This window comes from Sceloporus occidentalis, unplaced genomic scaffold (genome assembly GCF_023333645.1).
Source record: "Sceloporus occidentalis isolate IW3139 unplaced genomic scaffold, rSceOcc1.0.p SCAF_1, whole genome shotgun sequence".
Taxonomy (NCBI): Eukaryota; Metazoa; Chordata; class Lepidosauria; order Squamata; family Phrynosomatidae; genus Sceloporus; species Sceloporus occidentalis.
Genome location: NW_028316981.1, coordinates 274,849,816 through 274,863,228, shown reverse-complemented (window position 1 = coordinate 274,863,228; position 13,413 = coordinate 274,849,816). Strand labels below are relative to the sequence as shown.

General features: G+C 40.2%; 1 protein-coding gene across 2 annotated transcripts in view; it reads right to left on the bottom strand.

Annotated features, from left to right (window-relative positions):
- Positions 1-12,922, bottom strand: part of LOC149323898 (occludin-like) — a 38,692-nt gene extending 25,770 nt beyond the window's left edge. Inside the window, exons 1-4 of one of the 2 annotated variants that reach the window (XM_089493894.1) lie at positions 12,857-12,922; positions 7,556-7,644; positions 5,587-6,301; positions 2,869-3,027 (exon numbers count right to left, since the gene is read on the bottom strand). In XM_089493894.1, the coding sequence (XP_089350020.1) occupies positions 2,869-3,027; positions 5,587-6,301; positions 7,556-7,605 (924 nt within the window). In that variant the 5' untranslated portion in view covers positions 7,606-7,644; positions 12,857-12,922. Of the gene's footprint in view, positions 1-2,868; positions 3,028-5,586; positions 6,302-7,555; positions 7,645-8,737; positions 8,792-12,856 lie in introns of those variants that run through there. The other variant, XM_089493901.1, reaches the window with a different exon arrangement.
- Positions 12,923-13,413: the final 491 nt, after the last annotated feature.

The following is a 13,413-nucleotide window of genomic DNA, read 5'->3' as shown; positions in this document are numbered from 1 at the left end:
TGAAATATGAATGCAACCACATATACACATGCATGTACACTTCACCGGGAATTGTGATTGGCTGCAACCACCCGTGGCATGTCTTATTAGTAGCAAACCCACATTTGCCTATGCAATATGTTCAATGATTTCAAGGACATGTATGCGGAGATGTCATTTGTTAGGAAAGTGATACACAACAACTGTCAAAGAGTTGACTGTATGTTAGCAAAAAGAAAAAAGAGAGAGAGATAGAAAGAAAGAAAGAAAGAAAGAAAGAAAGAAAGAAAGAAAGAAAGAAATCAGCTCTGGTTATGTGCACTTTTCCTCTTCATATCTATATTGGTCAATTACATTTCCATTGTATGGCAAATCATAATTTGCTGTTAAATATGAAAATATGCAGCACCAAACTGTGGTTGCTCTCAAATTGGGAAGTACAACTCATTAAAAAAGGGGGCACTTTCCTGCACATCTGACTTTAGACCTAATGCTAAAATTAGGTCTGTGGAGACATAAACAAAGTCACACCAAAGATTACAGGCTCACTTCCACATGACACATATTCTAGAGATTAAGGAAGATCTTGTCCCAAAGCCAAGTGTATTGTATGAATCAATTCAATTAATAGTGTGGGCCTGAATTTGTTTTTAAAAAACATATTGTCTGTTTTTCTCACTAGGATTAGCATCTCATTGGTTCTGCTACCAGTATAATTATAGTGGTAGTGAGAACAGTGAAGAGAACAAGATAGCGGCAAGAAAAGGCATTTAAAAAGCTGCAGTGGTACAGCAGTTCTGTGCTGATTATTTTTATTATTATTTTTATTATTATTATTATACTTTATATAGCGCTGTGGTTTTTGCAGGAGAAATCGACAAACACATGTTCCATAGCACAGGTGACTGCCAAAGTCCTCACCTCCCATACTAGCTTGGCTTTGTGGACCCATCACAGAAGCCAGCCATTCAAGAAATAGGTAGTACACACCATGCAGCCTTCTCCTCCTGTTGCAGCCTCTTTGCATACACATGCAGATATAAACGATCATGCTAACATATTGCCCTTACAAAGATGTGGATGCTGTGAGTATTATTTCACCTATTACCATTTGAACTACTGTTCTCAAGAATACACCTAAAAGACCTGAAAAAGCAATAGCTGTCCACCTAACTAGATTCTACTGCTTGATATACACTGAGCAACAGAAAGGCGATTTAATGTACTGGTGGTTAATAACAATAACTATATGTAGAATTCCCAGATCTTAGGGCCTGAACTCTTTTGTCTTCTCCTCAGTGTGAAGGCGGAAATCTCAGGGCAAGAGCATTTCAGTGAAAAATATATGTTCTTATAATTCTCTAATTTGTTAGACATTGTGCTTTTTATTAAATTGACATACTCAGCAGCACATTTTCTTAATGTATCATGTTTAATGATTTCACTGGAGACTGCCTCATGTAATATCATCAGAGCTTGTCCCTAGATCTCAGGATTTGGCCCTGAAATCTAAGGACTTGGTCTGTTAAACCCTATGTTTTTATTTTAAGTGGTTATGGGTGATCCTGAAGACAGCTAGAGCACTTTCTGCTTGATTTGATAAGCAAGTCATAGCTGTAATAAAGTACTCAAACTAATGAGGTCACCATAAGTCAACAAGAGACTTTAGACATGCATGCACACACACATGTACACTATAAATGGCTTCATTATCACTTAAGACAAGTACTGTATCTGGGTAACTCTGAATAGACTATTGTGTATTTACTTGATACATCTGAGAGTGCCCCAAGAGTCTGCCCCAACCTGGTACCCTACACATGTATTGGACTACAACTTTTAGCATCACTGGCCATCACAGCCATTCCATTAGGGTTGTAGTCCCACACATCTGGAGGACCATCATGCTGGGGACAGCTGTTCAAAAATTTAACAGTAAGAAAGCAACATGACAGTGCAGAAATTATTAAAAGAACTCTCCTGGCATTAAAGAGCAGAGATTTTCTCCAGATAGAAATGTGTATCTTCATTAAGGCCAGCTCAAATATCAGCACTTAGCTACAATCTTCTACTTGGAACACAAAAAGGCTCAGGTATAGTTATTCCCTGGGATCTGCTGTTTGAGACTTATTCAGTCCTTCCCTGTCAGACTGAAACATGAGTAAACAAGTTCATTAGCCAGCAAAGAACACGCCCCGAAACTGTCTCACCGAAACATTTACCTCATATCATTTGAAGCACCGTATGAAATAGTCAGTCTCTTTACACTAACTCTCTGATAAAAGTCAAAGCAATCCAGCGTCACATGGAAGTCATAAAATATCAAAGTGCATAATGCACTCACGCACAAAGATAATAATACAGTCAGTTAGGTGCATTTAATGTTAGATACTGTAAATGCTCAACTTTATACTCACAGTGTCTATATCTTATATCAGATCTTGCTGTCTCACAACAATGGGATAGACTGGCAAGAAGGTACTGTCAATGAGACTTTTAGATTTTGCAGTCAGCACCATCATCTAGGCCAGTTTGCCTGACTAATCCATATAAAGCCTGGGACACTTTCCTTTACCCAGAAAATACTTTATTCGTGGTTAATAACCCATGTTCCTTATTCGTTTTGAGAATCAACTACAGGTTTACATGCTCCCATACTAATGTATTCAAGTGTACCACAATATAGGGAGCAAAATATGTGGCTGCCTTAGCTTCATTATCATTTACTAAGCTTAAAGCACACTGCTTCAACAAACCATGTTTAGTAGACAGCTTAAATTAGTATCACCACAAAAGAAAACAACATCCCTGTGTTTTAGTGACTTTAAATACCCACAATCACCACAATTATTCAACACTCCAAAACAAACATGAAAACAACTAACTTACCCATTCTTCCACATTGGGAGCCTCGTCATAGCTTTTTGTATTATCCCACAGGATATTCGGTTTACCATAGTAATTAATTTTATTCCGGGTCTTGACAGCAAAAAATATTGTTATGGCAAAAGCTACAACGATCAGGAAGCCTAAGACAATGGCAATTGCCTAGGAAAGAAACAGATAAATATGCTACTGTTTTATTGCATTTTAAAGCCCACAAAATAGATTTAAATATCAGGTCTACTCCTTTCAAATTACTCTAACTGGTAGTAGTAGATAGACAATACTAAAAATAATAGCCTTCCTCACAGGATTGTTGTAAAGATTAGCACATTAATGTTCAAGGGTTAACAAAACAAGCCAGCATTTAAAAAAAACTGGATGTTTCTCACACATAGCTAGTTTTATAATCCATCAAACTGACACACACCCATTTCCAGAAGTTCAAGCTTTAGCAAAGCTAAGAGAGTACATACTGTCAAAGGGTAGCATGACATGTTGTGTTTTCCTAATTACAAGGACCATTTTTGTATAAGCCATGAGGCTTTTAAAAAAGACATCCTAGAGCCACTTCATTTTAAGAGTAGGTATGTTCATTTGCATGTGTTTTATTGGCAAAAGCCACAGCCTATAATGAATGCATTCTCCCTGTGTGTATATTTTTATACTGTACATACAGTCAGCCCTCCATATCCATGGATTCTTTATCTACAGATTCAAGCATCCAGGGCTTGAAAATATTTTAAAAATACATTAACCTTGATTTTGCCATATGAGATACAGGACACCATTTTACTATGCCATTGTATTTAATGGGACTTGAGCATCCACGAATTTTGGTATTATGGGGGGTCTTGGAACCAAACCCCAGCAGATACGAAGGACCCTCTGTGTAAACAGAAACTCAAATTCTGAACATTCAGAAATTAGATTTCCAAATATTAGATTTCCAATCCTAAACATTTCAGTAGACTGCAATATGTCTCTTGACATTTTTCTGGCTTGGTTGCAGTTGTTCCATTTTTGTGTCTGTTTTTGTAATCTTCAGACCATCATTCCGCCTCAAAGAAAAGGCAGGAGATAAGACAAATAGGGTCACGTATTACACATTTCCCTCTGCCCAACTATATCAAAAGGTCAACGTTTAACAGGTGAATTTTGCATTCATCTGAAAAGTAATTGAGGCTGCAATCCTAAGCATCTAACAATGACCTTACTGAATATAGTTCAACACACAGTTTGGTTAACATGTTTAGGACCAATCGCTTTGGGGGGAGGGGGAATCCAATTTAAGTATAATTACATCACGTTTGCATTTCTGCATTCATCAAAATATCCTCACAGCTATTTAGCATCTCTACAATTCTGGATAGCTAGCAATTAAAATTCTGTTTTGTCCCTTTCTACAGTACTGAGAATTGAATCTTGCTCAAAACTACAGTCAGCTCTCCATATTTGCGGCTTTGATATTTGCGGATTTGATTATTCACGGATTTCATTAATATGTTCTCTCTAGGACTGTCTAGGCCCTCCAGTGCAACTCTGTGGTCAACTTTAACTAAAAGTTGCACTGAAAGACCATTTGTAGCTACTCCAGTGCCATTCTATGGTCAGTGTATGTTGGACATTGACCACAGAGTTGCACTGGAGGACCTAGAGATTCCTAGAGAGGTGTCATCTCAGGTAAAAACAGTGTTTTTGTTATTTGCGGTTTTTCCATATTCACGGGGGTCTTGTTCCCCTAACCCTAGCGAATATGGACGGACAACAGTATTCTAATATGTTTATAGTTAGTGACTATCCTCATAATTACCTTGGACAGATAACACAGGTTATTCAATTAAAGACTGAGGATGCATCTACATCATAGAAATAAAGCAGTCTGATGCCACTGTAACATAAATGGTTCCATCCTACAGAATTGTGGCATTTGTAGTTTTGTGAGGTGCCAGCATTCTTTAGCAGAGAAGGCTGAATCTTTGTAAAACTACAAATCCCATGATTCTATAGGTGCTACAGCATCTAAAGTGGTGTCAAATTGCATTATTTCTGCAGTGTAGCTGTATGTTAAGGAAGTCTATGAATATAACAGCGAAAGGGGTGGTATCTGTTGGTGTCAGCTGTTAACTCGCAAATGTTTCAATGGCTGAAGGAGAGCTTCAACCTGAGTAGACAATTTTTAAGCAACAATTTATTGATGTAATCTGACTTGAGTGGGAGACTGCCAAATGCAAACAAATACTAGGCACTGTAAGCTAAATTTCAGAGGAAGGAACTGGTGAAGCCACTTATGTGGATTCCTTGCTTAAGAAATTCCTATGAAATTGGTCACCATAAGTTAACAGGCAAATTCAATGTCCATAAACACATACAATCTGACTTAGATAGATTGATGGCACATATTGGAATCCTGGTTTTATACAATAACTTCTGTTCACTTTAAATCTGAGTTTCCACTTCCATCATATGGACTCATGTATCTGTTTTTACTTGGGAGTATAACATAGGCAGATAAGGTCCAAAGCATTTCCATCTTCCTCATTTTACCATGGGAAAACAGGAGAACATGTACACTGTGGCATAATCAATTAAAGGGCAAACAACCATTCAGTGAATGGCACAAATAAATTCAAACCATGAAGAACTAGATTTGAACAGTGCCTCCGATTCACAGTTAAAATACAAGTAATATTTTGGATTCCAAATATTAGTAAATTTACATACCTCCTGAGGTTCTACCACACAGTAGTGATACAAGTACTGATTCACATAGAGTCCAGTGGTTGTAGGTGAATAGAACTGGCTGCATAGCATATAAATCTGATTGTAGAACACTGATCCAGAAGCTTGTGCAGTTGGGTTGACGGCCAATATATACACTATGGTAGCAATAAACACCAAGAACAGCAAGATGGCACTTCCTATTATCACAAGGAGATAATACTTCCTTGTCCTAGACATGCTCGTCTTGGTAATGCTAGTTACAAAAACTACCAATCCAGCAATAAAGCAAAAAGCGGACATTGCAAGTATGAAACCTTTTGCTGCCCGAGGATCGATATAATTCCCTCCAATGCCATATGCACCACCATAACCACCATAACTTCCAAAGCCACTGCTGCCACTGTAACCAGCATAATTGCCTCCAAAACCTGCGCCTCCATAGCTTCCGTAGCCAGGATATCCCATACCGGTTCCCAGACCTCCATAGAAGTCCATATCCCAAGGCAATGTTGAAGCAACACAAGCAAAGATGCCAATGCACATCACTATAATGAGAACTGCCATGATCTTGATTATTCCTGGAGGGGAAGTCCATTTGTAGAATTGTTGCACTTCATCTTCAGGATAGTAGGAATATGCAGGCTGAGAGAACATTGGCTGAGAATGGAATTCACCACCATATGTATTATTGCTTGGAGCATAATGTGAAGGTTTGCTAGGAAGACATAAAGCAGCAATGCCTGTTAGGAACCATTAACCTTTTATAGACAATAAGAATCTGAAATGTCAAGTTAACTGAGTTAGATTCCTCATGCACATGCATGCACACACATGTGCAAGACAAACACACACTAGTATACTTTATATGCATTGTACCTTATATGCACCTCAGGTGAAACTGTTAGCTCAAGCACTTGGAAAACTGAGCAAAATATTGTTAATTGTTTGGCTATTCAGTAAGAAACTCCTTGTTAGAAAGCATACAAGTTTTTACATGAGAAGACAAGATGCTGCAATGTAATGACCAGGCTGCTAATCTTCACTGGTCATAACGTAATATGCCCAAACAGTGAAGATTAGCAGCTCTGTCATTACAATGAGACACAGGAATGCCTTGAGTCTAAGTATGTTATTTAGAAATAAATCTAATGGACTTAAAACCAGAGTTTGTTCCCACTGAACAATCACAACAGCTACAGGCAATAGCTAACAATGCCACACATACCAAAGAACACTTTTTCCCAGCCCAGCAGCTTTCTAACAGAGGTGTTAAAAAACAATTTCATTTGTATGGATGAAGTAGGATTAAAATGTTGTTGTTGTTTTAAAGTCACCTTTCTGCTCAGTTTACCACTGTTTATGACCAGATGTAAGTATTTCACTATGGACTCTTACACTAATATTTCAGTTTGCTGTGAAAGGCAAATCCATGTACCAACTTATTAAGCCGATTTGTTTTCCCATTCTTCCTTCCATCATACTGTTGCAACCATTTTGCATTCAACTTGCTGATGAAGCAATATAGGGTACAATACAAGTTAATTTACATCAAGGATGGGGAACACATAACCTTCCAGATGCTATTGGATTCTATCTCCCATCAGCTCTATACAGCTTAGTCAATGACTGAAGATGATGGGAGTTGTTATCCAGCATATTTAAAGGGCTACAGGTTTCCAACCCCAATCTGTTCATATATGCCCTTTAATCTTATAGACAAATCAGTCATTCCATACACAGAACAAAATTTAAAATATATCTGCCTTATGTTTATGGTATTGCATAGTCTGGCCTTTAAAACGAGCAAGTGATTTAAAGATTATTTAGCATAATAATAAATGTGCCTACAGTTTACACAATTAATGTTACACAATTAATGTTAGGAGCTGCCAGAATGCATATCTTCAACAGTGTACACTACTTATCTGAAATAATTTGAGCTGGCAAGAACAGAAAAATGTATATTTACAATTCATCAGGTCGATAAGGTGGAGGACTTTCAAAAGGCCTGGAAGACATGGTGGATGCTCTGGACTGCTAGGTTCTAAGATTTTACACCTAAAAAGGAGAAAATAAAATAAGCTCAAACATCCTAATAAGTTAAGAATATTATACTGAATCAATTGAAACTAAGTATGAAGAGTGTCATCACTAGGGAGTGCGGTGGTGCAGCTTGCACCAGGTGACACCCTAGAAAAGGAGTGACAGCCTATCAGGCCATCCTTCCACTGGGGACAGGAGAAGGGCCAAGTGCGTTCAACCCTGCTTCCCCATGGCAGCAGCAGAGGTATTCTCACAAGAAGACCACTGCTGCCATGACAAAGGAGAACGCCAAGCATGCTCAGCCCCAATTCTTGGCGGTGGCAGTCCCTTCATGAAGGGGGCGCTGCTGTGAGGTGGGAAAAGGGATGAGTGCAGCCTTTTAGCCCAGCCACCAGAAGCCCTTCCCCCTGCCCCAAGTAACAACAGGGGGTGGAAAGCCACTGAGTATGAACAGTTTTGGTAGGAATGCGCTGGTATTGCACTGCTCTCATTTCTGATCCTGACAAATGGAGTACAAAAGAAGATTTAGAGCATAAGGAGATATCAGCAGCAGTGGTTGTGCAGTGAATCTGAATCAATTCCTGAATACAAAGGGGAAAGGGGCCTTTCTGTACTGGCTGTTCCTGTGCATTTACCATGCTCCTGCTATAACTTTTCAGAACTACAGATATATCAGTGGAGGCTGCAAGAGAGAGATCTGCTTCTGGGAATCTCTCCTGTTATCTTCCTCTTGACCATACAGAAAGGCTCCCTTTCCCCAAGACCTTCTTAGTTAGTTTCCTTCTCCATCTATTGGAAAAAGATTTATCCAATACCTGTCAATCCAGACTTTATAGAAATATGGTAGCAGAAGCATTAACACAAGGACATCCCCAAACAGCAACTACAGTGGACCCTTGTTATACACTGGGGTTTGGTTCCAAGATCCCCCATGTATAACAAAATCCGTGTATGCTCAAGTCCCATTAAATATAATGACATAGCAAAATGGTGTCCCTTATAAAAAATGGAAAATCAAGGTAAATTTATACTTTTTTGGAACATTTTTAAACCGTGTATGCTTGAATCCGTGTATAAAAAATCCGTGTATAAGGAGGGCCGACTGTACCTCATTCATTCTAGTGCAGAAGGCAGATCCGTATGTGCATTCCTGTGTACACAGGTCTAGCATTCAGGGATACTTCTTTTTTCTCTACACTTAATGTTCAGCTCATTAGAGCTATGAAACTTTATGTCATAATACACTGGCTGTACTCTAACATTTATTTTTAGTACTCAAGACTCTTTGAGGTAAACTCAACCACTAGTTCCAACTGGAGTGGGGCTACTGAATTAATGTTGGTTTATCATCCATGTTGGTTTATCATCCAGTAGTTAATTCAAAATTGGAACTAGGTACTGGATCTAGGATGTAAGTGCTACTGAAAGCAATGGAATTTGTTTCTGAATAGATAAGTCTGTTTTAGGATGTTGAAAGTATGAATTTTGTAAAAATTCACATTTGGTTTCACAATATCAAAATATCACAAGGGCACATACTTGCCAGTTGGAGGTTCTGGCAATTATGAAGTACAGTATCTACATCTTTGAACTTATTATATATAAAATATGCACATAAATCACTATCTGACCAAATTGTCTTATAACTAAGCATTTTGCTGGAAGTCTACACACAACAACGAGAACTCCCTTTTTTATCATGTCGATGTAGCTGGAACTAGTTCCTAAGAAAAAGCAATTTTTAAACAGGCAGCCATTTTGTCTGTTGCAGCCAAAACAACAGGGAGTCATTGGGTACCTTTAAAATTGACCAATTCTATACAAGCTTGTGCTGTAACCCATGAAGCTTGTGCTACAATACATCCCCCCCCCCAATGCTTTCTGCTAGGATCCACCTTAAACCACAACAAACTTTCTTAGCTTTCCAATGTTGTGTTTGCAACACATAATGGTCTTGTAATGCTCTCAAAGATGTTGGAGTGTCACTACTCACTACTCATTTCTCATCTGTACTTAGGACAAGAGGCTACTGTCAGAATAGAATTCAGAGAAACAAAATGGTTCCCAGTTGTCAAAGGGGTCAGGCAAGGCTGCATTCTATCATCCTATTTGTCCCACATGTATGCAGAAAACACCACAGGAAAACAAGGTTAAAATCAGAAGGAGGAGGAATGAAGACAGGAGGAAGTAACATCAGCAATCTAAGATATGTGGATGACACAATCATACTAGCGGAAGGCATCACAGATTTGGAACAATTACTAATAAAGGTCAAAGATGAAAGTGCAATGGCAGACTTAATGCTGAACAAAAATAATGACCACAGAAGAAATACATAAATTTAGCCTAAACCATGAGGAAAACAAAATAGTCAAATGGTGACTGCAGTCAAGAAGTTGGAAGACAACTAGGAATAAGAAGGGCAGCTATGAAACAGCTAGACAAGATCCCAAAGAATAAAGATATACAGCTGAGTACTAAAGTTGGAATCATACAAGCCATTGTATTCCCCATCATCATGTACGGATTTGAGAGCTGGACAGTAAAGAAAGCAAACTGGAATAAAATTTGAGATTTGAACAGATTGTGCCGGAAGTCAAGACTATCAAACTGAGGCTGTCGGACTTTGGCCACATCATGAGAAGACACAGATCACTAGAAACAACAACAATGCTTGGAAAGGTAGAGGGTAGGAGAAAGACTACACCGCCAGATGGCTAGACTCAATCAGGGAGGTCATGGGCAAGAATTTGCAGGATCTAAGCAGAGCTGAGGCAGATATTGGATCTTCAAGATATGGGGTCAACTGAGGGCACTTAACAACAACAACGGTCCTGAGGAACCTACAGGAATTGTCAAATCACTGGAGCATCCCAATTCTCCACTCAACAAAAAGAATCAACCTCAGGGTGAAACGACCTCAGAGTGAAAATCTTTTCAGTAATTTAATTTAATGTCAGAAAAGCCTCACAGTGCATTTTGATGAAAGTACTTGCAATTAAGCCTTACTGTGTTCAGTGGGACTTACTTGCCAGTATCTCTGTATAGGATTGCAGCTTGATAAACTGAGAGAGCAAAATTCAGACCCCTACTCCTGGACAAAATCCTTTTGAACAAAGAGTCAGGAAGGCAGCAATCCTATTAATGAATGCAGCCTAAAGAAATGTGTTATTTTAAAAGAAGCAGTAGAGCACTGAAGCAACTTGAGTCACACTGCTGTGTCTAATGCCACAAAAACAAGTGGCTGGAATGCTGCGAGATTTTACTATGAAAGGTGAAGCATTTTATACTAAGGACTCTTCATTACTTGCCAGGTTTCTTAAAGATTTTGTGCCCTCTGAGGACAGTGAATAAGGATAGAGCCCACTGGCAATTACTCTCAGAGCACACAGCTCAGAGCAAAGGAAAACAGCTCCTGAAATGATAGGGGGGGAAACACAAATGCTGAGTTCTTGAAGAGGTAAGCACTTGTTGGATAAACCAACTCTGGCTAAGCAGGACATACCTGTATGTAAACTATAGTACAACTAGAATTCAAAGATATAGCCATGTTAGTCTATAGAATCAGTACGTAGAGAGATCTTGTAGCACCTTTGAGACTAAATGGAAGAAAGAAATTGGCAGCATGAGCTTTCCTAGACTTCACTCTGCTTCCTCAGATGCATTATATAGTACAACTACAGAGAAATGAACAAATGCTAGGACACTTAATGTTTTTCAATATATCAAGATACAACTTAAGATCAATACATAAAATTTATACAAGAACGTATCTAGATTATAAAAGCCTTTCATGGCAAACATCATGACAGAAGATTTTGTGGATCACAGTTTCTTCATCCACTTGGCAAAAAAGTGGATGAAGAAATGGTTTGGTTTTATGGTTGCATGGAAGAAGGAGGTGGAAGAAGGAGGTGCAATACGTACGTCAAGACAAACAAAGGAGTATTACCCTGAGAACAATTGAGAAATAACTATGGTTCTCAGCTGAAGCCGCTGTGGTATGGAGCATAAAAGTGACCAGAATAAACCCTGAGCTGGATCACAACACTTTTGGACAACAATCCCCACAATCACCCAATTAGTACAGCCACTAGCATAGTTGGCTAAAGGATTCTGGGATCTGCAGTCCAAAAACTTTTAGTTTTAGAGAAAGAGGTTGGGGAAGAACCCCCCCCCCCCCGGCTCCCTTGCCTCTCTCCTCCCCATTCTCAAGTGACCACAAAGCAAAAACAGAGCCAGTTGGAGATAACAAGAAAAGCCTGAATGAACTGGTTCCACCAAGAGGGATCAGAGCCAACCATCTCAGCTCAGGCCAATGGGCCCCAGCTGGCCACAGGCTTCCAGCCAGACTGACCACTGCCTTGGAAACCACACTTCCATCAGGGATATTGGCTGCATCTGCACTGGAGAAATGATCCGGTTTGACACCACTTGCCACTGCCATGCTTCTATGATATGTGGGATGCTACAACAAACTACAGTTCCCAGAATCCCACAGCATGGAGCCATGGCAGTTAAAGTGGAGCCAAGCCGGATTAGTGCTGCAGTGCGGATGCAGCCAAGGAATCCAGAGACAAATCACTGCTTGAGAAGAAATAACTGGAAATACAGTGATTTTCTTTCTTTCTTTCTTTCTTTCTCTCTCTCCTTTCTTTCATTCTCCCTCCCTCCCTTCATTCCTTTCTCTCGCTCTCTTTCTCTCTTCTTTCTTTCTCTCTCTCTTTCTTTCTCCGTCTTCTCTCTCTCTCTCTCTCTCCCCCCCTCCTTTCTCCCATTCTATCTCCGTCTTTCTGTCTCTCTCTCTCCTTTCCCTATTTTTTCTCTTTCTTCCTCTCTCCTTTCTTTCTCTCTCCTTTCTCTCTTACTTTGTCCCTCTCCCTCTCAGTCTTTCTTTCTTTCTCTCTCTCTCTCTCTTTCTTAGTCTTCTGTGTCTTCTTTCTTTCTTTCTTTCTTTCTTTCTCCGTCTTTCTCTCTCTCTCTTTCTCCGTCTTCCTTCTTTTTCTCTCTCTTCTTACTCTCCCTCTTCTTTCTCTCTCTCTCTCTCTCTCCCTTTTCTTTCTTTCTTTCTTTCTTTCTTTCTTTCTTTCTTTTTCTTTCTTTCCTTCCCATCTCACTCCCAATATCCACCTGTTCCAGACAGAGAGAGAGAGAGGGGGGGGGGGAAGCGTGTTCCAGCCCCTCCATGATGCCCCCTGATCCCCCTTCCCTGCCAGAGGCAACCTACCTGCCCTCACCTGGGAGCGCCAACCTGTGGAGCTGCTCTCTCTCTCTCTCTCTCTCTCTCTCTGCCTCCTCCTCCCCCTCCCCCTCCCCTTCAAGGCGGCAGCAGCAGCAGCAGCAGCAGGGCCAGGGCCCGGGCCACACCCAGGGAACCTGGCAGCAGGGCATGCGCAGTCCCCTGCATACCTGAGCAAAGGGAGCAGCAGCAGCAGGAGGAGCAGGAGAAACTGAGGCACTAAGGCCCAGCCTTCCCTGCCTCCCTCCCTCTGCCCCTTCTTCTAGCCTCCCCACTTTGCCCAAAGGACAGAGCTGGAGGCCAGAGGGAAAAAGAAGGGGGGGGGGAACCTGCCTGCACCAAAGATATCCTCCCAGCAGACCATCTTTTTGAACAACATGCAGGCACCTGACCTGACTAACATCTCCATTTGTTTTGTTTTTCTTCTTCTCCTCCTGTTTGGTTTGCAATACCTTCCCTGATGAAGAAGCCCATGGAACTTCGAAAGCTTGCCACAAGTATATTGTGCATTTTGGTTGGCCAGTAAAAGGTGGATTTGTAAAATG